At 56.3% G+C, this 23,710-nt stretch overlaps 1 protein-coding gene across 1 annotated transcript; it reads left to right on the top strand.

The window, feature by feature from the left end:
* Window positions 1-1,941: 1,941 nt before the first annotated feature.
* On the top strand, window positions 1,942-6,917 carry CCR7 (C-C motif chemokine receptor 7). Its single transcript, XM_075559333.1, has 2 exons — window positions 1,942-1,986; window positions 5,847-6,917. Exon 2 carries the CDS (start codon window positions 5,976-5,978, stop codon window positions 6,915-6,917), a length of 942 nt encoding a protein of 313 aa, XP_075415448.1. The 5' UTR covers window positions 1,942-1,986; window positions 5,847-5,975.
* Window positions 6,918-23,710: the final 16,793 nt, after the last annotated feature.

The following is a 23,710-nucleotide window of genomic DNA, read 5'->3' as shown; positions in this document are numbered from 1 at the left end:
AGCATCGAGTCGATTCTGACTAGAAGTGACCCAATAGGGGCTATGGAAGACTGCCACAGGGGTTCCGGGGCCTGCGCATCTTTACAGAAACAGGCTGTCACAGCAAACCTTTCTGTTAGCAGCCAGGTGCTTAGCCACTGCCCCACCTTGGTTAGTTGGTTGGTAAGTGGGAGCACATGAACGCAATCTGAGCGGCGGACAGCTAGATTTCCAGCAGGTGGTGCTGTAGCCAAGGACACGAGCCACCCAGGATGCCTGCTTCCCATTGGGAAGCAGCGGGATGCTGGCTGGAGAGGGCCCCCAGTCAGCTGGACTCTGAGTTCCAGGCTCTTCCCCACCCCCACTAAGGCTGGAGCTGGGGTGGCCTGCAGTCGGGCCTGTGTGCCAGACCCTGAAAGAGAACTGAGAGCCAGGTAGCAGGATGAGGTAGAACGCTCTGGGGGCTCCAGACAGTGAAATAAAACCAAGGTCACTGCCATGGAGTCGATGCTGACTCATAGCGCCCCCTGTGGGTTTCTGAGACTGTTACTGTTTACGGGAGTAGAAAGCCCAGGCTTTCTCCCAAGGAGCCGCTGTTGGTTTTGAACCGCCAACCCTGCAGCTCACAGCCCAACGTGTAACCAACACACCACCCAGGGTCCTTGGCTGTAAACAGGTGAGATCAAACTCTTACACAAAGGGTCCTGTAGGCTGTCCTCCCTCTTCAGCCCTCAGGGAGATATAAGTCCCAGGACTGGAGGGAGGCTCGTGCACACAGCATAAATGGGTGACCATGTGTTCACCACAGCACATCTGGACCCTGTGCTAACCTGAGGCCCGTTGCTAAGACCCCAGGGGGACTTCTAAAATGTACCCACACTCTTGGCAGGGTCTGACAGGGCCCCTCCTCGCAGCCGGCATGTCCCTCTGCCATCCATCGCCCAAGGCCAGGGACTAAAAAACCCCTTAAAAAAGAGAAAATGTATGTGCACCTGCCCTGATGGAGCACATGTCAAAGGCAGGGTAGCCTCAAAGAACAGCCCCCATCAGAGGTAGGGGTGGGGGGAGGGAGGGAAAAAAGGAGCTGATCCCAAGGGCTCAATGGAAAGTAAATGTTTAGAAAAGAACAATGGAATATATGTACCAATATGTCGGATACAATTGATGTATGGTTTGTAACAAGTGTTGTAAGAGCCCCCAATAAAATAATCCCCCAAAAATGTAGCAGGAAAAAAAAAGAACAGCCCCCATCCTCCTAGCAGGCCCTAGGACAGGGTCCGGAGGCCCCCTGGTGCAGGACAGTCAGCAGTCCACGATTCCCGATTCCCGAGCAGCTCGATTCCAGGCCTGCGTCCCTGCCCCCGGTCACGCAAACCAGCTTTCCGTGCTCAGTGGGCTGGGTTCAAAGGCGTGGGTGTTGGGGACCCTTGGAGCCCTCTCCCGCCCCTTGTGCCCAGACCTGTGAAATGACCAGTTTCCTTAGAAGGCACTCAGGGCTTCATCACAACTAGCTACTCACCTGGCCTCCGGAGAACTGCTCCTCAGATCAGTGGTGACTGATAGGAAAGCCTGGCATGCACGTGTGTGTATGTGTGTGTGTGTTTGTGCGTGTGTGTCGCGTGCACACACACACACACACACACACACACACACACCTCCAACCACCACCTCAGGACCTCGGCAGCCTTGGGAGCGCAGCCTTGACGGTGGGATTGGCCCAGGGCGGACTTTGCAGCTCCAGGGAAGTCCCAGCGAGGACCCCAAAAAGGGATGCCTTGCCTCCTGATCCTGCCTTTCTCCAGGACCTCAGAGGGGTGTGGGGGGGAAGGAGCTGTGAGTGGAGGTGCCAGGTAGGTTATCAGAGGCCCAGTCCGCTCTGTTGTTCCGATTCTACACACTCTGTCATAACAAAGTGGGGTCCATGCCGGCCGTAACCTTCTCGCCTTGTCTTCTGCAGGGAGGCCCAGGAAAAGCACGCTGGGAGTGACTCTCCTCATCATTTTCCAGGTGAGGTTTCCCGCCAGGGAAAATGCTGTTCTCTTCGTCATCAAACCAGGTGTTCTGGGGGCGGAGCCGAACATCTGCCTGAGCGACATGGGAATCCCGGACACAGACCCCCTGGCTGACCAGTCAGGAGGCCGAAGGCGCCCCTCTCTATCTGCCGAGGGACCCTGGAGCTGTTCTCTGGCCTGCCTGCCAGCCTTCACTCCATTTAAATGGGAACCTGGGAGAAACCGGTCACCACCACTTCGCCACCCTAGCGTCATGCCGGGAGACAGAAATGGGGGCTCCGTCTGCATTCAGAGAGAGCAAAGCCACAGAAAGCAGGCCACAATGTCGGCTCTCGGGCCTCACTGTCTTCCTGCCAGGTTTACACAGACCGCACACACCCACACAAGTTAGACCTCACAGGTGAAGTGGGAAAGGAGTGAAAGGTTTGGGGGCCGTGTTCCTGTCCTCCCATACCAAGTCCTCTCCCCACACCCACACACACACCTGCAACCCCCCGCCAAAGACTCCCACTGACTGTGCCGGAGGGGAGAAAGAGGGTCCCAGGGCACCGGGGAGGGGCCGGGGATCAGTGCACACATTGCCAGGGGACCAGGCTCTGCGTCAGGGAGAGCCACAACATACACCCCGCACACACACCGCCCCCATCAACCAGTCTGCTTCTCGGTCTCAGAAACAGAGGCAACAAAGCTGCTCCCACCCAGGGCCTGCGTTAGAAGAGGCTGTCACTTGTGGAGCACCCACCGCCCCCACCCCCGCCCCTGTCCATCTGTCCGGTGAGAGTCCCTGGGAGGGCAAGTGCAGGCTGCAGGGCCAGGCGTGGCCCCAGCTCTCCAGGCCAGAGAGGCAGCTTTCCAGGAGCCCTGGCCAGAAGCAAGCCCCAAGCTGGGCACTTCCTGATATCCCATCCCTGAGCCCCGCCCCCCTCCACTGCCCTGCCCCCTTCCCCAGCAGCACCCCTGCCGCCCGCCCCCTTTCCCCCTCGGTTCCTAGAATCCCCAGGGGCTACCACGCAGGCTCAGCCTGCAGAGTGGGGTGAAAGGTTGAGCATGGCGGTGGGACCTCTGTGGCTTGTGCCTCTCCTTCACTTGCGCTGATGGGGGCAGGAAGTGGTGGGTCTGTGGGCTACAGAGACATCAAGGCTGATGGCCAGTGGGGAGGGTATGGGGGTGGTGGAAGGTAGGACTGGGTAATGGGACCGGTGCCCTCCAGGTAAGCCCAGAACCAGGGACCTGCAGCCATGGGCTTGGCTGGGCTTGGGAGGAGGGCAGCCCGCCAGAGGAAGGACAGGGCCATTGCCTCCAGAGAAAAGGCTCCTGGGCCTCATGGCTCCCCAGTCGGCCCCAGCAGGTGACACAGGAAGGCAGATAGGAATCAGGGGAGTCGGGAGGCTGGGGCTCCTAGCTTTCTGACCTTGAGAAAGCTCCTCTGACCTCCCCCTTCTCATTTCGAAGGCCCCTCCAGCTATCTCTGAATTTAGGGCACCGAGTGGTCCCCTAGGACCTCAGAAGGGAGGCAGGTCCCAGGCACACACACAATCTCTGCACACTCAAGTGTCCCTGGGCGGCCCATCCCTCCTCCCTCCCCTGCGGTGGGGTTCACTGGGTCTGAAGGGGAGCCTTTCCGAATGGATAGCCTAGGGACCTGGCCACCAAATCAAGGGTGGGCGTGCACCCACGTGTGCAAACCCTGCTCACCTCCCTCCCAGTCTTGGCTCTCCCATGGGAGACGGAGCCTTGAGGAAGTCTCCCGCTGTCACCCAGCCCTGCTTTCTCTCCCCCTACCCCAGCCCCCCAAACACACCCTGCTTCCGGCTCCGGCTCCCAGCCCTGCACACTGCACCGCCCACTCTCATCCCCCCACCCACCCCAGCATAGGAGGCACGTGTTCCTCCCCATTGATAAAATCACTGCAGGAGGTTGGCTGAACCTCCACCCCTACCCCCAGTGACAGGCTAAAAAAAGCCAGAGCAGCTGAGCCCTGCTGATTGGGATCTGCCGGAAGAGAGGGAGGGCTGGAGCCCGGAGAGAGCGGGAGAGGACAGCTGCCAGCCGAGGTGGGGACCCGCTCAGGCACCTTGAAGGCTGCGGCGTTTGCCTTGCTGGAGCTTCTGCTGTGAACTAGGCTCCTTACTCCTGGCCCCAAGGACAAGGTGACCCGACGTCCCGCTTTGGAACAATTTTTCCCACGTCCGGTGGCATTTTTCAAAAGTCCCGAATTTGGGAAAGAATGCACGACAAGCTAGGGTATACAGTTTTCGGCTGCCATGTGGCTATTTCGCCAGGATATGCGTTTTATTAATGGTGTCCCGCTGGTGTCCCGATTTACCAATGTTAAAATCTGGTCACCTTACCCAAGGACCCAGAAAAGCCTCCACACTACTCGCCCACACCCAGGGTGCCAGTCCCGGGACCCCGTGCACGGCTGCTCCCTCCTGAGCCACCCCCTCGATGGGTCATGGATCAAGTGTTGTGATTGGCGGGGTGTTCGTAGGCTGTCTCAGAAGTAAATAACAGGGCCTGTCTTCACAGGCCACCTTAGTCTGGAAGCTCAGCTACAAGCTGTTCAGCGTCATAACACACAAGCCTCCCTTGACAGATGCTGGCTGCCCATGAGGGGCACTGACTGGGAATCGAACCCAGATCCCCTGCATAAAAGGGGAGAATCCAACCACTGAGCCCCCACCGCCCATCAGGGGCCCACTAGTGGGACACTCGGGCCTTCCTCCATTCCTATGTCAGGCCCTACTCAACCCTCACCCCAAAGAGGATTTTTTAACCCCTCAAATGCTAAAGCGTCATGTAGGCCCCCTGGAGAGTTCTTTCCACCAGGTTCTAAAAGGGTGGGGTGGGGGCCTCAGGAAGGGTTGCAGCAGGCAAAAAAGAATCCAAATAAAAACCCCTGTGGAGAGGAAATGGTTCAGGCCTCTTGCAAAGGGCAGTTGAGGGTCTCACGCAGCCCTCCGGAGATGCCAGAGCCTAAAATCCAAGACAGCCACGTAAGAAAGGTATCATTCACCTCTGATGGTTCAGAGAGGCCACGTGTGTGCCACCGGCGGGAGGTTCCTGTTGTCCAGAGCCCAGATATTTCCAGTCCCCTGTGAACAAATGAAAGGCTGAGACTCTCGGAGCTGACAAGCATCAGACCCTTGCTATTCACTGAAGAAAAAAAATGCTGTTTCCAAAAAAACATTCCATGGGAAAGAGAGAGTCGCTCCCACCAATGGTGCTGGAAAATTCAGACTCCCCCCCCTGACAGCCAACCACAACAAACCTCTCTGGCATCCTGTCAGTTTCCATTCACAGGCACCCTAGAGGACAGGGCAGAACTGCCCCTGTGGGTGTCCGAGACGGAAACTCTTTATGGGAGTAGAACCTCTCATCTCCTGTAGGGCAGCTGGTGGATTCAAAGTGCTGGCCTTGCAGGTAGTGCCCAACTGCTTACGCCCTGCATCTTAACAGAGTACCCCCACCCTCATCCTCCTGAATTTGCCCCAAAAAATCAACCTGGAGAGTTTAGAAGAACCTAACTTCCTGGGTCACACCCCCCCACCCCCTGCGTCTTACTCCCCCCTCCCCCCTGGTCTCAAGTGAGAGCCAGGTGACCTGCGTCTATCCCCAGTGTCAAGGTGACCTTGCTGCTGCTCCCCGTGGGAGGCACACTTTGAAACCACTGCTCTGGGCTCTTCCAGGCCCGCAAGGCTTAGAATCCCCAGCCCCTCACCTGGCTAAACTGGGGACTGGGATGGGTCACCTTGCGCTCTGTGGTGCGTGGTGTTCCCCTTGGGGACGGGGCCAACTGGATGGCAGCTGGCAGCCAGAGCTGCTCAGGAGGGTGTGTGCTTCCCTTGCCCGCAGGTGTGCCTGTGCCAAGATGAGGTGACAGATGACTACATCGGCGACAACACCACGGTGGACTACACCGGGTTTGAGTCCCTGTGCTCCAAGAAGGACGTGCGGAACTTCAAGGCCTGGTTCCTCCCCACCATGTACTCGATCATCTGCTTCGTGGGCCTGCTGGGCAACGGGCTAGTGGTGTTGACCTACATCTATTTCAAGAGGCTCAAGACCATGACGGATACCTACCTCCTGAACCTGGCCATGGCGGATATCCTCTTCCTCCTGACCCTGCCCTTCTGGGCCTACAGCGCAGCCAAGTCCTGGGACTTCGGTATCCACTTCTGCAAGTTCATCTTCGGCCTGTACAAGGTCAGCTTCTTCAGCGGCATGCTCCTCCTCCTTTGCATCAGCATCGACCGCTACGTGGCCATCGTGCGGGCGGTCACCGCCCACCGCCACCGAGCCCGCGTCCTGCTCATCAGCAAGCTCTCCTGTGTGGCCATCTGGATGCTGGCCGTGGTGCTCTCCGTCCCCGAGCTGCTGTACAGCGGCATCCAGAAGAGCAGCAGCGAGCAGGCCCTGCGCTGCTCCCTCACCCTGGAGCACGTGGAGACCTTGATCATCATCCAGGTGGCCCAGATGGTGGTGGGCTTCCTGATCCCCCTCCTGGCCATGAGCTTCTGCTACCTTGTCATTATCCGCACCCTGCTCCAGGCTCGCAACTTTGAGCGCAACAAGGCCATCAAGGTGATCATCTCCGTGGTCATGGTCTTCCTCGTCTTCCAGCTGCCATACAACGGGGTGATCCTGGCCCAGACGGTGGCCAACTTCAACGTCACCAGCTGTGAGCTCAGCAAGCGGCTCAACATCGCTTACGACGTCACCTACAGCCTGGCCTGCGTCCGCTGCTGCGTCAACCCGTTCCTGTACGCCTTCATTGGCGTCAAGTTCCGCAGCGACCTCTTCAAGCTCTTCAAGGACCTGGGGTGCCTCAGCCAGGAGCGGCTCCGGCAGTGGTCTTCCTGCCGGCACACCCGGCGTTCCTCCATGAGCGTCGATGTAGAGACCACCACCACCTTCTCCCCGTAAGGCGCTGCCGCCACCGGTGCTCCAGGGGACTGCCCCCAGAATCCCTGTGCAGGGGACAGGGGCAGGTGCCGTGACTCGGGCCACAACGGCAGCCGAGGGAAAGACAGTCCTCGCCATTGATGCCGATCTCGGATTGTGCCTCCGAAGCCCGGGCCTGGCTACCCGGGAAGGTGGCGAAGAGACGCGGCTGAGCCATTTAAAACCAGAGTCCCCGATGCCCTCAAACCTAGGCTGTCGTCTCCCAAACCAAAAACCGAGAGGAGGCCAGCAGCGAGTGCCGGGGTCCCGGCGTGAAGAAGAGGACAGTGGAAAGAGGTGGGGGGGGGGGTATCGGTTGGTGAGTTCTCTGAATGAACCTTCCTCTGACCTAGAGAGAAGTCCCCACACAAAGGTCTTTCAGAAAGCAAGGCTTTGTCCTCTGGACCAGAGATGGGGACACGACGCTGGCCTGTGGAGGAGAGGAGAGGTCAACTGGTCGGACTCTCTGGGCATCCTTCCCAGCCTCCCTCCTTTTTCACTGTCATGAAAGAGAGAGAGAAACGGCCTCCAAGCCTCTTCTCACACGCCCCTTCCTCAGGCTGGTCACCCTGCGCGGCTCAGGGACGGGCATGGTGTAGCAGGCAAGCTTGGTCAGCTACCTCAGCCCAGCCAACACCATGTGTACCAGACTGGGCTCCGGGGTGAGGAGGAGATGTGGGCAGCGCTGCTCAGGTCTGGACCCAGCAGAGACCGGGGAGAGGGCAGGGGGGCGGTTGGGGAAAGGGGTGGTAGTGGGGGTGGCTACAACACAGGGCCTCGGAAAGCCCGTGTCACGGGGACAGAAAAACTCTCAAGATGTTCTGCTTTCCATTCATTGAGAGCACATTTTACTCATACACGAATAAAAAATTTTCCCTGGAGGAAACAAGCACTTTAAAAGAAAAGGCTGGGGTGGGGCGGGGATCTGTTGTACATGGCAAATGGGTGTGTTCTTGTTTGCAATCCCCCAGGCCCCACCTGGACCCCCCACTCCCCGCTCTCCTCCCTCCTCGGCCTTCATTTCTCAGAGGCTCGGATCCACCCACCAGGTCTCCCGAGCTGTGAACGTAGTGGAAGGAGGGGGGACACAAGGCTCTGATTCAGGGGACCCTTCCAGAGCTCCTGGGAGAGGCCCCTGTGGTTACCAGGGGCCCTGAGATGCTGTCTAAGTCGATGTGTGAAAAGACTCAGATTGCCCCCAGGAGCTTCCGTGACAGTGTGCGGAGACACATAGTGTTTGGTCTTTGGTCATGCCGATGGTTAACATGCCTGGCTGCTCACTGGGAAGGTTGGAGGTTCGATCGCCCAAGGGTACCTCGAGAAAGGCCTGGGGATCTACTTCTACCAACTCAGCCACTGAAACCCCAGCGGAGCCCAGTTTACTCAGCCGGCCATGGAGTGTAGCCTGTCGTGGGGGGATTTCTGCTCATGCTGCGATCCACTTCAGCCTGGTCCCAGAGCACCACCCCAACCCCCACGACCCCTGATCTGCAACCTGAGCCTCCCAGGAGGGGCGTCCAGAGGGAAGGCCTTTCCCTGGCGCCGCCCTGGATTAAGGAGGTCTAGGAGAGGAGTCTGGAGTTCTGGGGGCACAGAGGCTCAAGTGTCAGGCTGCTAGCTGAAAGGCTGGTGGCTTGACCCCACCAGCCGCTCTGCGGGAAAACGATGAGACGGTCGGTTGAGTTCCCCAAAGATTTGCCCTCTCGGAAAGCCCCTGGAAGAGTCTGCCACGCCTGTCCTATAGGGGCCCGGTGAGTCAGAGGCCACTCAAGGGCGTGAGTTTGGGGCTTTTGGGTTGGTCTGGGAGATGACTCAGTAGCCAAGCAATACCCTCTATTGGCTGTTCAAAAGCCAGCATCACCCATCAACCCCCAACTGGTCACCGCTGGGCCAGTGGCCCTCCACGCCGAGGTACGCTGGGTGGAAGGACAGGGATGATGGAGCAGACCCAGGCCAGGTTCCTTGACCCTGGGCGCCCCCCAAGACACGCCCACTGCGCGGACTGCTCCGCGTCCAAGGGAAGCCTCTTCCGGTGATGCGTGGGGGTGTCCTGAGCGGGTCACGCGCTGCAGCAATTCTGGGCGGGAAGTGGTGTGACCCCACTCAAAGGGGATTCCATCTGTTTTTCCCAAGTGCAAAAGAGCCCCGCCAAAACTGGGATCTTGCCTGGGAAGGAAGCCATCCCCTAACCTCATAACCACATTCCTTGGCCCTCCAACTCCCCTGCGTGGGGCTGGGCTGGGTTGGAACTGGGCAGATACGTCAGCAGGCCTCCGGGCCTGGAAGCGGCAGCTTGAGGGGAGGATCTGGCCTGGACACGGGTGTCACAGAGGCCACATTACATGTGGAGACGTGCAGCCCCGGCTGTGTGCATATGGCTCGGGGGCGGGGGTGTCTTCTTCTGCTGGTGTGGGACACCCTTGTGAGGTTCCAGAAGGCCAAAACACTCCCGATTCCAGAAGGGGAGGTGTGAGCCAGCAAGCATGGGAGCGAAAGGAAGCCGGGCTGGCGCCCGTGCGCACACACCAACCACCCAGCTCTAAACACCACTTTCTAAAGCGACGCGCAGTGATGATGCTTATTCCCAAACCACTGTGGCCCAAAAGTTCTGACCTTTGTTGGGCAAGCCCCGGGGGTGGCCGGGCCCCTGCTTCTCTGGCCTACTCTTTCACATCCTTCCCCTGGGCTTCAGGTGGCCGCGGAGGATGGAGCGGGCCCCTAGGGAGGTCCGTTCAGGCCTCCTCTCTCTTTTTCCTCTCTTCACACAACTGCTGCCCCCCCCCCAGCCATTCACTGCCCCCACCAGCTCATCAGCCTCAGTAGCTTCCCCTTTCATCTCACCGCCAGCCCCCCTCATCTTCCCTGGCTGCCACCCCAACCAAGCCCAGAGGGCTCCCAGGCCACAGACCTGCCCTTGCAGCTAGGAGCCCCATGTCTTTTGCCTCGCAGACTGATGGAGCTGCAGGGGAGCCTCAAAAGCCTGCTGGTTCGACTCCCTTCATTCTCTGGAAGAGGAAACTGAGGCCCAGAGGGGGAACACTTCCCAAGGCAGGGCTCTTGGTGAAACTTTCTCTGGGAGCCCACGGGTCTGGCAGAAGTTGTGTGAATGGGGGCGGAGGGCAGAGGGCAGAGCAGAGGCACTGCAGTGGACTAACTTGAAACCTCCTCTCTGCCGCTGCCCCGTTGTGGCTTTCAACTGTTGCTCAACCACTGGGCACATCGGAGGCTTGGGCTTCTCACTGGGCCGCAGCACCCAGAGGAGTTAGTGAGCACGGAGCACAGGCCTGCAGTGCAGGAGTGGAGGGTGGCGGGGAAGAGGAGGGAGGACCGGCTGCCTTGCTGTGTCAAAGGTGGACAGATGGGAGGAGGACAAAGCAGGCCGCTGGAAGTAAGGGGAGCCGAGGTCTGCGTGGGAGCGGATGAAAGGTCTGGCTGCTTACTTAACCCCGCCCCCACCCCACCCCACTCCCCAGCCCCCACCTGAATTTCTGTATCTGAGTGATGGGATAATAATAGTGCCTACCTCCTAGGGCTGGTGTGTGGATTAAGGGACCGCCTATATGAGAAGGAGCCCTTCTGTGAATGGCATCGGGGATCAGACAGACGTTCGACAGCAGCGGCTGCTGTCTAGAGATAGGACCGCCAAAGCGCACGAGGTGAAGTCTGGCCATCTCCACTTCTCAGAGTGGTTTGTGCTCTGGCAACCCACAGTACTTTCCATATCCTTTGCCAGCACCCCAATTCAAATGTGCCCATCCTTCTTCGTTCTGCTCTATTCATTGTCCGACGTTCCCATACCTGAAACGACTGCGGCTCTGGTCAGGCCCACCTTAGTCCTCACGGTTTTGATAAACGGTCGTCGAAATATATATGAGGGTATAGCAAGGAAACCAAATCCGATTCCTTAGCCCCGTCTCCATCCCTGTACAATGCATGATTGAGCTACCGGGCATGAGATCTCTCTGTCCTTCTACTCAAAGCCCAGCCCCCCAGGCCCCCGCTCCAGAGCTCTTCCTACAGGCCCCGCTGCCCGCACTTGAACTCGCTCACACCCCCAGGCTTAGCTCAGGACCATCCTGTTCTCTCTGTCAGGAGCCATCCAATTTGTCCCGTAGCCAGGTCCCCAAGGAGAACCTCTCCCTCCCCTGCAGACAGCTCCAGTCCTGGACGATTGGACCTGGGGGTGCTGTATGGAGGAAATCTGGTGGCAGGACACAAAGGAACTGTGGCAGCGGATCGTTGTAAGGAATGCAGACCGCCATCCCCCTTCCTGTGCAGGGTTCCTCTGTGTTGTGTTTCTGGGGTGATGGTGAACAGATTGGAGGAAGAAGCAGCAGGCCTCAGGGAGTAAGCCCAGGGGTGGGGGCGAGGGCAAATGGATCGGCGGGAGGGAGGGGCTCATTCTGAGTGGAGAGAAGAAGCAAGGTTAGGGAGTGGCAAGGCTGAGTCCTGGAAAATACACGGCCAAGGGACTTGGACGGAGCCCTGGTGGTGTAGTGGTTACATGTTGGGCTGCTCACCGAAAGGTCAGCAGTTCGAAACCGCAGGCCGCTCCGGGGGGAAAAAGATGAGGCTTTCTACTCCCATAAAGAGCTCCAGTCTCAGAAATCCCCAGGGCAGTTCTACCCTGCTCTACCAGGCCTCTAGGAGTGTGAACAGACTCAGGGGCAATGAGTTTGGTTTTGTTTTTGGTTGTTTTTTTTTTTTTTTGAGAGAACTTGGAGAATATCTTCAGTGGGTAGATGGACACACACACACACACACACAGAGACACACACACACACACACAGCATGTTCCCAGGACTCCAACCTCAAGAAGGGAGAAGGTCTCAAGGAGAGATGGGTCTTGGAGGGCATGGGAGTTAGAAATGGTACTATTCTTGATTAGAGAGCCCCCCAAAAAAAGAGTTCCAGTGGGAAGATGTGGGAGGAGGGTCTCTCCCGCTCCTCAGAAAAGCCATCCTGTCAGGTCATAGAGCAGTGAGCCCTGGCGCCATAAGAGGAGATTCTGGCCTATAGCCAGTTCCCCGGCACCCCATCCTCCAGCGAGGGGAAGCCTCACTGTCTCCCACCCACCATTCACTCTGTCTTGAGCACAGGTTGCTCTCCAGCAGCGGTTCTCCACCGGGGGTCGCCACCCCTTTGGGAGTCGAACGACCCTTTCACAGGGGTCTCCTAAGACCATCAGAAAACACATAAAGATTGCGCAATAGATGATTACATGTTGTTTTGTGATTAACCACAATGCTTTAATTATGTTGAAGTATGTTCCATTTGTAACCATGAAAATACATCCTGCATATCAGATATTTACATGACTATTCATAACAGGAGCAAAATGACAGTGATGGAGCAGCAACAAAAATAATTTTACGGTTGGGGGGGTCACCACCACATGAGGAACTGTATTAAAGGGTCATGGGTTGAGGAAGGTTGAGAACCACTGCTCTAGAGAGACTCAGAGCCGATGCTGAGCTAAAAAGGGGTCTGTCTGTCTCAACCCCTGGCTCCCCAGCGCTGATGGACACACCCCAATTGATCAGGTGAGTGGCAGTGGGGGCTTGGAGCTCTCCCTCTGGCTCCTCTCTCTGCACCCCAATTCTGAGTCCTCTGCTCTTGCCAGGTTACCCCAACCATCAGGAGATGGTTGTCACTTTGTTTTTGTCTATTGTTCTCTCACCCCAGAGAATTCACTCACTGGCTTCTTAAACTGTATGTCGCCATGGCAGCAGGTTCTGATCTCTGGGTCAATAAGCCCCTCCCTGAATCAGTGGGGGAGGATCAGGCCCTGCTGGGTTCTGACTGGCTCCACTCCCTCCCACCCAGTTGCCCCTAGGCCTGGGCTCAGACGTCATATATACCACTAGCCGGAGGGCGGCGAGTGCGCAAACCCTCCTGGCCCCAGAGCCCTAACAATGCGCTCAGTACAAAATAGCTTCCATTTGCTCCAAGTAAACAGCTGACGACGTGAAGTTCAACAGATGCAGTGGATGAAGTGACCCCAGGCCCTAGAGTTTCACAATGTTTACCAAGAAGGGCCGGGGAGCCAGCTCATTCTTCTTGCACAGTTTATGCAAGCTGCTCCCCGTGATCGGAGCGGCCGTGACCCTCGCCAAGATTCAGTGGCACCTCCTTTCCAGCCCCAGCGTGTGCTTGGTGTGGTCGGGCCTGAGATAGGGAGTCATGTACATGTGACGGGACCAGCTCCACCTCCTGCCCCCATACTGGTGCCCTCTTCCACAGCTGACCCCATGGGGCCCACCATCTTGCTTGTACTAACACCTCTTAACACCTCTCCGTTTCAGGGAAACTCGGCTGCCTGGGGGTGCAAGCTTTGGAAGGAGACTGAGAAGGATGAGGGCTGAGTGGGGGACAATGGGGAGCTTTGTGCCTATGCCATTCAGGGAAGAGTTTCTGAGTCTTCATCTCCCAGAGTGACACAAGGGCCTAGTCCTGTCTGGACTGGGAGGAGTCAACCAGTGAGCTGTAAAGCACGATGAAACACAATGTTCCTCTGGTCCCTTGAGGCTTCCTCACTCCCCACTATCATGACCCCCAGCCCTGGCTTTCCCTGTGGGCTAGACTGGAGCATGTGCACAGGTACAGGTAAGGAGCTCACGACACACAGAATCTAGGAACAGGAATGGGAGTAGCGATACCAGGAGGGTGGGGAGAAGAGGGGAGGAAGGGGGAACCGATCGCAATGATCAACACATAACCACACACACACACACACACACACACACACACACCTCCAGGGGGACGAACAACAGAAACCGTGGGGGAAGGGAGACAGCGTTTGGTGTAAGATATGAAAATAGTAATAATTTATCAAGGGGTCACAAGGGGGGGTGGAAAGAAGAGCTGATACCAAGGGCTCAACAGAAAGTAAATGTTTAGGAAATGATGATGGCAACATATGTACAAATATGCTTGATACAATTGATAGATGGATTCTTATAAGAGCTGTAAGAGCCCCCAATAAAGTGATCTTTTAATAATAATTTTTCTTAAAGCACAACTTAGATTCTTGTTCAAAACTGACCCACTCTACCTTCCCCACCTCCTTCTCAATTACCCCACCTGCGTTTAGACCCCATCCCTGTCATGGCCATGCTCCATGGAGATGGTGGGCTGCCAACACCTTGTCACTGGAGCATCAGAGACTGGGAGACAACAAGTGGAGGTGCCCTGGCAGGGGGACGGGACCCCCAGGGGCTCAGGCAGGGAAGAGACCTTGAGGAGGTGGAGGGGGGACTAACCTAGGAGTGAGGAGGGAGCTAATACTGAGACGCGTTTGTAATTCTTGTGACAGCATAAGCTTTAGGGAGCTCCTGTCCAGGTGAGGTGCCTCGGCTACTGTCATACGGACCGTTTCATTAGTGTTTGATCACGGACTACACACTGCACAAAGCGCCTTAACTCATTTCGTCCCCAGAACAACGCTGGTGGAGCATCAGCCTGCAGATGAGGAGACGGGGGCTCAGAGAGGCTAGTGCTGTAGCCAGAGTCACACAGCTCCTGCAGGTAAAGATCCTTAGCTATCTCCAACTGTCCTAGCTGGCCTCCAATGTCCATGCTCCTGCCACCCCACTGCACCGTTTCTGACAGGGAAGTCAGATCCCAGGGGAGTCCTGGGGGGAAATCCATGGTCTTTCAGCTCCATACCGATGTGGAGTCCCACCGCTGTGCCCAGCACCGTGCTTGGCACAGGCAGCCTTCTCCAGACCCACTGGCAGCAAGAGCCCTGGAGTGGGCAGGGGGAGGGCAGATCACCAAGACACGACTCCCACCCACCAGGGGTCTGTGACGCCAGTCCGCCAGGCAGCTGCCGGGTCTTTGCTGCTCCCCGAGAGCTTCTAGTCTTCCCTCGCCCCTCCTGGGTGCTGCCTCTCATCCAGACGTCCCCCTCCAGGCCACAGGGGCAACCCAACCAGGCCACCTGCCCTCCCCCGCCTCCTGTGCTGTAAACCGGGGGATGGCGCCAAATGACTCTGCCCATCCCTTGGGTCTGGTGTACTATGAGGGCCTTGTCAGGGAGGGGTCTAGGTGCCCAGCGCTCAGCAGGCAGGGCTCTGGGCATGTGGATTCCTGGAAGGGGTGCAGCAGGGGTGGGTGAGGGGCTGAGCAAGCTGCTCCACCCCCAGCTGTGGTTTCTGGTGGGGCCTCTGTGGCAGCAGGTGGAGGGAAGTGCTTGTCACCCTTCCAACAAAGGCAGTAAAACAAAAGCCTCCCAGGGCATTGTGGGAGCAGACAGCAAAGGCGCCAAAAATACAACACACCTTGCCTTCACAGCTGCGGGCAGCTGCCCAAGAGCCTGGGAGGCCCGGGTGGGGTCAGAGGCATGAGGAAAGGCCTCAGATTTCAGGCTGTAAACCTCTCTCTCTCTCTCTCTCTCTCTCTCTCTCTCTCTCTCTCTCTCTCTCTCTCTCTCGCTCCTGCGCTGCGCACACACTCATATGAGTGAACCAACTGCACAAGCAGTCCACACAAAGAGATGTTTCATGTTAACACAGTAAACACCAGTGTCAGGTCTCTCTCTCTCTCTCTCTCTCTCACACACACACACACACGTCACAGAACCAAGACTCGGGTACACATGTCCAAGTGAAATACTCACTCAGAAACAAGGCCGGCTTCACAGGTCTGAGACCTGTGCTCACAGGAGCCCCGTGCTAGGGGTTCATGCTCACTGTCTCCATCTTGAAGGGGGAATCATTCCTTAACAAAGGCCTTCACCCTTCATTTGGCACTGGGCCCTGCAGACGAAGGTCTACCTCCGTGAGGCCCCACAATCACCATGTCTTGTGAAGGCAGGCTCCCAGACATTTCTCTGCACACCTGCCCCGAAGCACAGCTGCAGGCCCCTCACCCAGAGGGGATGTGGACATTCACTTGCAACCCCCACACAAGCTGCAGGCTGACAGGCAACTCAGGGACACATCAGATGGCCACTAGTTTGGGAGGGTGGGGTGGACAGCAAAAGAGAGCGTGGAGGAAAGGCATGACAGGAAAACAGATTGATTTCCTCAACCCTCAAACTAAGGAAGCAGGACCCACGGCTCCCCCACCGGCATGTCCTACAATCGCCACTCTGCCTCCCCTCCTACAGAGACACCTCTGCTTCTTCCTACCCATGTGGCCTTGGGCAAGACACGGAACTTTCCAGACTTGGCTTCCTCCCTGTGGAGCAGGGCCAACAATATTCATGTTGCTGGGTTGTCAGGGGTTCACTCAGATCTTGTTCTCCTCCCACCCCAAGACTCCCCTCCATATTCCGTGCCCTGTCTCCTTGTCAAGCTCTGTGACCTGATTCCTGGCTCAGAAACTCCAGACCCTTCACTGACAGCAGATGTTCAGAGCACGGCATTTCCCACCTTCTCCTCTCCTCACATCCCGGCCAAATGCAAACACCAGCTGGACCGAGTTCATTGCACACCCTCCCTTCAGGGACCTTCAGCATCCCGCAGTGGGCACTGGCGCTGGAGCCCACCGGCACTCTCCACCACACCCCCCATGGAACCCAGAGCTCGCCCTTGCCCCTAAACTCCCAGTCCTCCTTTTCCTTCTTCCTGCTGCTACTGAGCGCTTCTGACTGGGGGGAGGGTGTGTGTGTGTGTGTGTGTGTGTGTGTGGCAGAGCTCCACCGGTTTTGACCGGCTGCTTTCTCAGAGGCAGCCAGGGCTTGCTTTCAAGGCACCGCAAGTGGACAACCGTCCAACAAAAAGTCTGGGTGACCTCCTTTCGGTTAGCAACCAAGGGGTTAACGGTTGGCACCACCCAGACGTCCCTTCCCTATTTCAAACCCCTCCCTGAGGACATGACCATCTGTTCGGTGATAGCTAAGGGAGTTCATGGGAGAGAAATCAACTCCAAGGGGTGGGTAACTCTATCTCTTTCTAGTCACGGGGCTGCTGGCCCTATAGCCACCCAGGAAGCCTGGAGCCCAGGAGGCAAAGCCACCCGAGAGACCTCTGGCAACAAACTTAGTTTCAGCAGGATTCTTTCTTGTGAGGGCACAGGTCACTCGGAGTCTCGATGGCTGGGAAAGAAACCAGGCAGAGTTGGGACCTGTGGTCGTTCGCTTTGCAGGCTCGGGAAGACCAGATGCAGACGGTTCACCTCCTCCCACGTCCATTTCACCGGCCCACTGCTGATTGCCCTTCCCCAGGTTGTGGGAAGGCAGCCAAGCTGTGAGAAGCCACCCAGGGCAGGAAGCCTGGTCACCAGCTGCCCCTTGACAGGGAGGAAGGACAAAGACAGGCAGCTGACGTCTGAATTCCCATACTGCCTTCACCACTTATCAGCTGTGTGATCTGGGCCTGAGGCTTCCCCAGCCTCCCTTTGCCCTGTCTGAACATCGCCACCGTATCATTCCAACATCGCTCTACAGCTGTTAGGAGAGGAGAGGTCATGTATGAGATGCTGGGGTAGAAGCTGTGGGCAACAGTAGAGTCATGTGACATAAGGACTATTTTTTACCGGCTTCTTTAATGTCGTCTCACTGAGCCTCATCGGGGGGTGGCTAAACTCGAAGGCCTCTCGTCCTGCCAGCTGTCCTTGGACAGGGTCCCAGTGGACACTCGGTGACTGGGACGACCCTCTGCTGCGTGGGTCCCTCACTTGGTAGTTTCTCTCTCTCTCTCTGTGAGGTGTGCCACACGTGCCGAACCTGTCCCCATGGAGGCTTCATGCCCCAAACAGAGTGGGAACCCACCAACTCCCACTGGTGAGCCTTACTCAGGAACTGCCTGGCACATACTAGGTTAAAAATAAAAAGGTTTCTTGAGGGGAAAAATGTATGACTGATGGATTTAGGGGTCTTCCCACATCCTGACTCATAGGTTAAAGCTTAACCCAAATGCCCTGCTTTGCAGAGCTAAGCCCAGGAGGAGGGCCCCTGGGCGGGGAGAGCTGCAGTGAAAGGTCCCAGTGCCCTTTCAGAAACTGACCTGGAAGAGTCCCAGACAGTAAGCAGATGTCCCTGCTCTCCAATGTCCACCTTGCCTCGGTCCCAAAGCACAGGGTCCCAGGGTCCCAGGCTCTGACCTAGGTCGACCCCTTGGCAAATAGAGGCCTCTCGGGGGAACTGAAACCTGTTTGTTGTCCCTCGGAGACAGGCTGTAATTTCCAGCACGCTCTGTGTCACGCCAGCCTGCAGTCTCATGGATCTGCGGCGAGGGCAGCTCGGCAGACCCGCAGAGGTCAGGACTGGGCCCTCCTAGAGCCCTTGATGGGATGGCAGAGGTGGGGAGCCAGTGGAGTGCAGGGAGGGGAGAGAAGGAGGCAGTCATTTCCAGTAAGAAGTGTGGGGAAAGGCAGAGGCTCAGCCTGGCTGCCCCGGCCCTGGGAGGACAGCTGGCAATGGGACAGATGGGTTCTGGCCGCAGGAAGAAGGGTGTTCTCTGAGGTCCGAGAAGCCATCTGTAATGCTGGGGCCTCTGCTGGGGACCAAGAGCCCTGGGATGCAGTGGTAAAGCACTCCCTGAAGAACCAGGAAGTCAGGGATTCATACCCACCCACCCACCAGGGCCCCACGAAGTACAGCCTTGGGAGCACAATAGGGCAGTGGTCCTCTGTCTCACAGCGTCCCTGAGAGTCACACTCCACAATGATGGGCATGTGAGGAAGCAGGGCCGCAGGTGGGAGGGGTGAGATTCATGGGCAGGGTGAGAGTGGAGGATGGGGGGAGGATGCATCAGGCCTGGAGTTCACCCTCCATCCCATTCACACGCAGAGGGAGCAGACTTAAAAGGGCCACCACGCTAGCTAACACCTCCATGTGTCCCTGTGAATGTCGCTCAGTCAGAAGACACACATCAGCCCACGCAAGTCCCCAAGCCAAGGAGGCTCTGGCCACTGGGGTAGATAGCAGGGACCCAAGAAGAGGCCTCTGAACCCAGTGTTGGAGTTTGGGGGTCTTTGAACTGGCTCCTCCTCAGCCTTTTCTGCTCCCTGGGCTCCCTCCTGGGTGCCATGGGCTGAAACAATAACATGCTCTTTCATGGGGCACCACACCACCACCCTACCGCAGGGGGAGGGGTGAGGTGAGGAGGGGAAAGTGCCGCCCTCCTGCAGGGCATATCCTGCTGCCCTGACCTGCACAAGGAGATCACCTGGAGCCCTGCCCCAACGCCTGTGCACCTCTGAGGCCTGAGCTCCCCTCTGCCCCCTAGGGACTCCATCGCCCCCACCTGCGGGGGGGCTTCAGACCGGTGAGCCACCCTCGCCCCCACCCCCACCCCCACCGGCATGGAAAGGGCGAGGAATGCTGAAAGGGAAACAGGATGTGGTCAGCAACGTCTATGCGCGCCCCCCCCCCAGATGGACAGCCATTTCTGCCGCAGCCCAGGGGGCCCTGTGGCCAGGGCCTGGTGTGCCCTCCGCAGGACCCTGTTCACAGCAGGACAGCTGGAGCCCAGGCCACCTCCCCCTGCCCCTCGCGGTTCCAACAACAATCAAACCGCTGACCTGATTTTCTACAGAAAGGAAAAGATACTGGGGCCCCTGGGCGAGGCGGGCTGGCAGTGCTCAGATCACAGCCTGCACTACACACACACACACACACACACACACACACACACAATGGAAACTTTCTCTGCCTCTCAGACAGGAACCCAGGCCTCACAGGAAAAGGTCACAGCTCCTGTTTGGGGAGCTTCCTTGGGGTTAAAAGCTCAAGGGTTGCCACAGGTGGAGGCCTGAGATCCCTGCACCCTACTCCCACGTGGGTGCAGGCTTCACACACCTCCCGGCCCTGGGGCAGAGCCTTTCATGTGGCTTAAGTTTCTGTGAAGTGTCCACTTTCCCCCAGAAGCCATGCCCCATACCCCTGCAGCTCCTGGCACTGGGCTGGGCATAGACAAAAATGAAATCTCCCAACCCACTGCCCAGTGAAGCAGGCAGCTTCAGCGTTCTCCCAAAGGGCTGTCAATGGGTTTGAACCGGTGCCCTGGAGATTAGCAACCCAACACCAGGGATCCCTGTGTGCTGGGCACTGAGAAAGGAACTCCTCAGACTCTTAAGCCCCAAGGGCTGGGGAGGTTATTGGTGGAAATGTTTGTCAAATCCACAAATGTCTCCGGTTCTACCTGGCTTGTACCCTGAAGTTGGCCCTGTTCCTGGCCCCCTGAGTTGGCTCCTCAGCCCCAGATTAGAGCCAAGTCTTGGATCTCCTCTCCCAGAGGCAGTCAGCAGTCCAACTGCACCCTAGCCACTGCCGGGAGGTGGGTTGTGTGGTTAAGAAGGCAATTTGGTGGGATCTGAAAACCCATTCCAGCTATCAACACCCCCAGGATGTGATTACCATTGATCCTGATATTCTTATTAACATCTTGGTGTGAATTCACCTACTGGCTCTTTTTCAACTGGCCGGTAGAGTGGATCGGAAATCCAGATGGTAAGTTTTGATAGGAGACAGCTCTAGCGGAAGGGACAGCGCAGGACTAGTCTGTTTTCTTGGAATCCCCAGGTTGCATCCTTGGCTGGACTACTAGCTGAAAGGTTAACAGTTGAAGCCCACCTTGGCCTGGTGACCTGCTTCTGAAAGGTCACAGCCTCAAAAATTCCACAGTTCTCACTGCTCACGGGAGGCCGCCTTGAACTTGATGAAACAGAACCAAGTGTGTTTCCGCCTCTCCCTTCTCACCCAAGCGCCCCCTCCTGCTTGTCTCTGATACTGCAGATTCCAGAGGCCGGAGCATTCAAAGACCCCAGGCCCAATGTGCTTCGATCATCGATGCTAAAGGCTTGCCATGTCTCTAAACTCAGGTGAGCTATACCCAAGGTCGCACTGTTACGCCCTCCAACAGGTTTCCATTCTCCTCAGCTTCCATGTGATGCCGCGGAGCCTCTTGTGTGGGCGCAGTGAGTGGCCCGCCCCACGGTCAGCCATCCACAGGCCTGAGTCCTTTGGACATGCTGTTTCAGAAGACCGGCTCCTAGAGAAGGACATTATGTTTGGTAAAGTAGAAGACCGCTGACCTCGAGGAGAAGGCTGGACACAATGGTTGCAACAACGGGCTTAAAAATCACCACAGCTGTCAGGATGTCACAAGACCGGACTGGAGGTCACACTGTGGTACGTGGGGTCCCTCTCCGTCGGAACCGACTCAATGACCCCCAGCAACGAAAGAGTTCCCTGTGATGGCATCCTACACCTGGGGGCCACATCCCCAGTTTCCTCACAAGCATCTGGTGACGTGAGCTCATTCCACTCTGAATGTGTGGTATGTGATAGAACAACAATCAGAATTCCAGGGCCCTAACCATCATGCCCTGGTGGTGTAGTGGTTACACAGTGGATGGCTAACTGCAAGGTCAGGAGTTCAAAACAACCAGCTGCTCTGAGGACGAAAGACGAGGCTTTCTACACTCATAAAGAGGTACAGTCTCAGAAACCCACAGGGACAACTCCACCCTGTCCCCTAGGGTCACTATGAATCAGAACTGACTGCATAGCAGTGAGTTTGGATTTTTGGTTTTTTAAAAACATTTTATTAGGGTCTCATACAACTCTTATCGCAATCCATACTTGTACATACATCAATTGTATAAAGCACATCTGTACATTCTTTGCCCTAATCATTTTCAAAGCATTTGCTCTCCACTTAAGCCCTTTGCATCAGGCGAGTTTGGTTTTTGTTTTGTTAACATCATGCCAGGTGGGCCAGAGGGTAGGGGAAGGACCCAGCTAGACCTGGGCAAAAGAACAGTCAGACACAGGTGAAAAGACACAGGGACAGCCCCTGGAGACAGAGCCAGCAGCAGCACCCAATTTCCATGTCTCTCCTCCGCCTCTCAGTGTCAATCCTGAAATCTGGGACGCTCATATTTCTTAAACATCAGCCCTGATGCCACAATGGGTTAAGCGTCGGACTGCTAACCAGAAGGTCACAAGTTTGAAACCACCTGCCGCTCTGCAGGAGAAAGACCAGGCCGTCAACGCCTATAAAGAGTGTCAGGGGAGGCAGCCCCTAACAAATCCTCACGAGTCCGGTAGGCACAATTGTACAGTGATAATAAGTAAATATTGTAGTAAAGCCACAGAGAATGAGAGAGATAGAAGAGAGATTGAAGTAATGGAGTCAGACACATTTCATGATAGCATGCTCACCTCAGCTCCTCTTGGTGGTACAGGGCAGGTGAGAGATGGCAAGAGGGCAGGAGAGAGGGAGAGGGGAAGGAAGATAAGGGGAGAGAGGACAGGGGAGTGAGGACCAGGAGAGAGAGCTCTTTATTTCTAACCAAGGCTTATATACCTTTGGGGGGCATACAAGCCCCCTAATTACAGTAAAGACATATGTCACAGGAAGGGGTTGTATTATAGGTACTACAGTAATGGGAGGAGGATGAACTAGGGGTATACATGCAACAGAAAGGGCAGGTATGGGGGTACATATATGACAAGATGGGCTGACCCTCGATTCAGAATGGACCTGACCTTCATTGCCCTAGAGCTGGAGACTTCAGCTAGCCTAAGCTGTCAGGGAAGCAACCCACTGTCCCTAACAGCAGGGAGAGGGCCCCACCTATTGTGGGAGAAACAATGGTGTCTGCTTGCTCTGATGGCTGGAGTCTCAGGGAGGTGTCCTAGGTCTAACATATATATTTGGGGGAGTCGAGCTGGGGAACCGTTTTTTTTGTACCCCACAAAAGAGTTACAGTCTCAGAAACCCACAGGGGCAGTTCTGCAATGTCTTAAAGAATTCCTATGAATCCGAATCAACTCAATGGCAGTGAGTTTTTTGTTTTGGTTTGGTTTTGAACCATAAGCAAGTTATCTAACTTGTCCTGAGCTATAAACTCCGTTAGTTCCGAGCCACATTGTCAACATCAAGGCTCAGAGAGGTTTACCAAGGAGTTCAAAGTCACACATCAACAGGTGCTGAAACTGAAAGACAAGCCAAGGTCTCTCACTGGCTTGTCTCTCTGGCTCTCCCACCACTTTCACCTGATAATTTAATTCTATAAACGTGAACTTGAGTCTGCTGACTGAAAGCAGAATTCCCTGTTCCCAAGTCCTCTGGCCCCTGGAATATGGTCAGTTCCTCTCTGAAGACTATCAAATACCTTGTGAATAAGGGGGGGAGTGTGAAGTGGAGACCCAAAGCCCATCTGTAAACAAGTGGACATCGCCTTACAGAAGGGTCACAGGAAGAGACCAGCCAGTTAGGGTGCAGTATAGCACCAATGAAACAGACAACTTTCCTCTAGTTCTTTAATACTTCTTTCCCCCACCCTCACCGCCCCCCATCATGACCCCAATTCTACCTTACAAATCCGAATAGACCAGAGCATGTACACGGGTAGATAAAGAGCTGGAAACACAGGGAATCCAGGCCAGATAAACCCCTCTGGACCAATGTTGACAGTAGCCATACCAGGAGGGTAAGGGTAAGGTGGAGAGAGAAAGGGGGAACCGATCACAGTGATCTACATACAAAGAAATCCTTGAAACGCGTGGCTTTTCATGACAGTCGACTCTATGCTGTTAGTGGTTGGGAGCTGCCAAGTCCATTCCAACTCCATCGCAACCCGATGACGTCCAACAGAAGGAGAGGCCGCCTGGTCCCCTGCTACGTGGGAGCCACGGTTGCAACCCCTACATCTGTCTGGCTTGTTGACAGCCTTCTTGTCTGTTGACCTTCTATGTGACCAAGTATGACGTCCTTCCCCAGGTCTCCCCCGAATAGCGTGCCCAAAGTACATGAGATGCAGTTTCACCACCTCACTTCGAAGGAGCACTGGTCTCTCTTTCCCCGCTTCAGGCAGTC

This window comes from Tenrec ecaudatus, chromosome 10 (genome assembly GCF_050624435.1).
Source record: "Tenrec ecaudatus isolate mTenEca1 chromosome 10, mTenEca1.hap1, whole genome shotgun sequence".
NCBI lineage: Eukaryota > Metazoa > Chordata > Mammalia > Afrosoricida > Tenrecidae > Tenrec > Tenrec ecaudatus.
The sequence above is the reverse complement of the archived record's forward strand: the minus strand, read 5'-3'. Positions and strand labels throughout refer to the sequence as shown.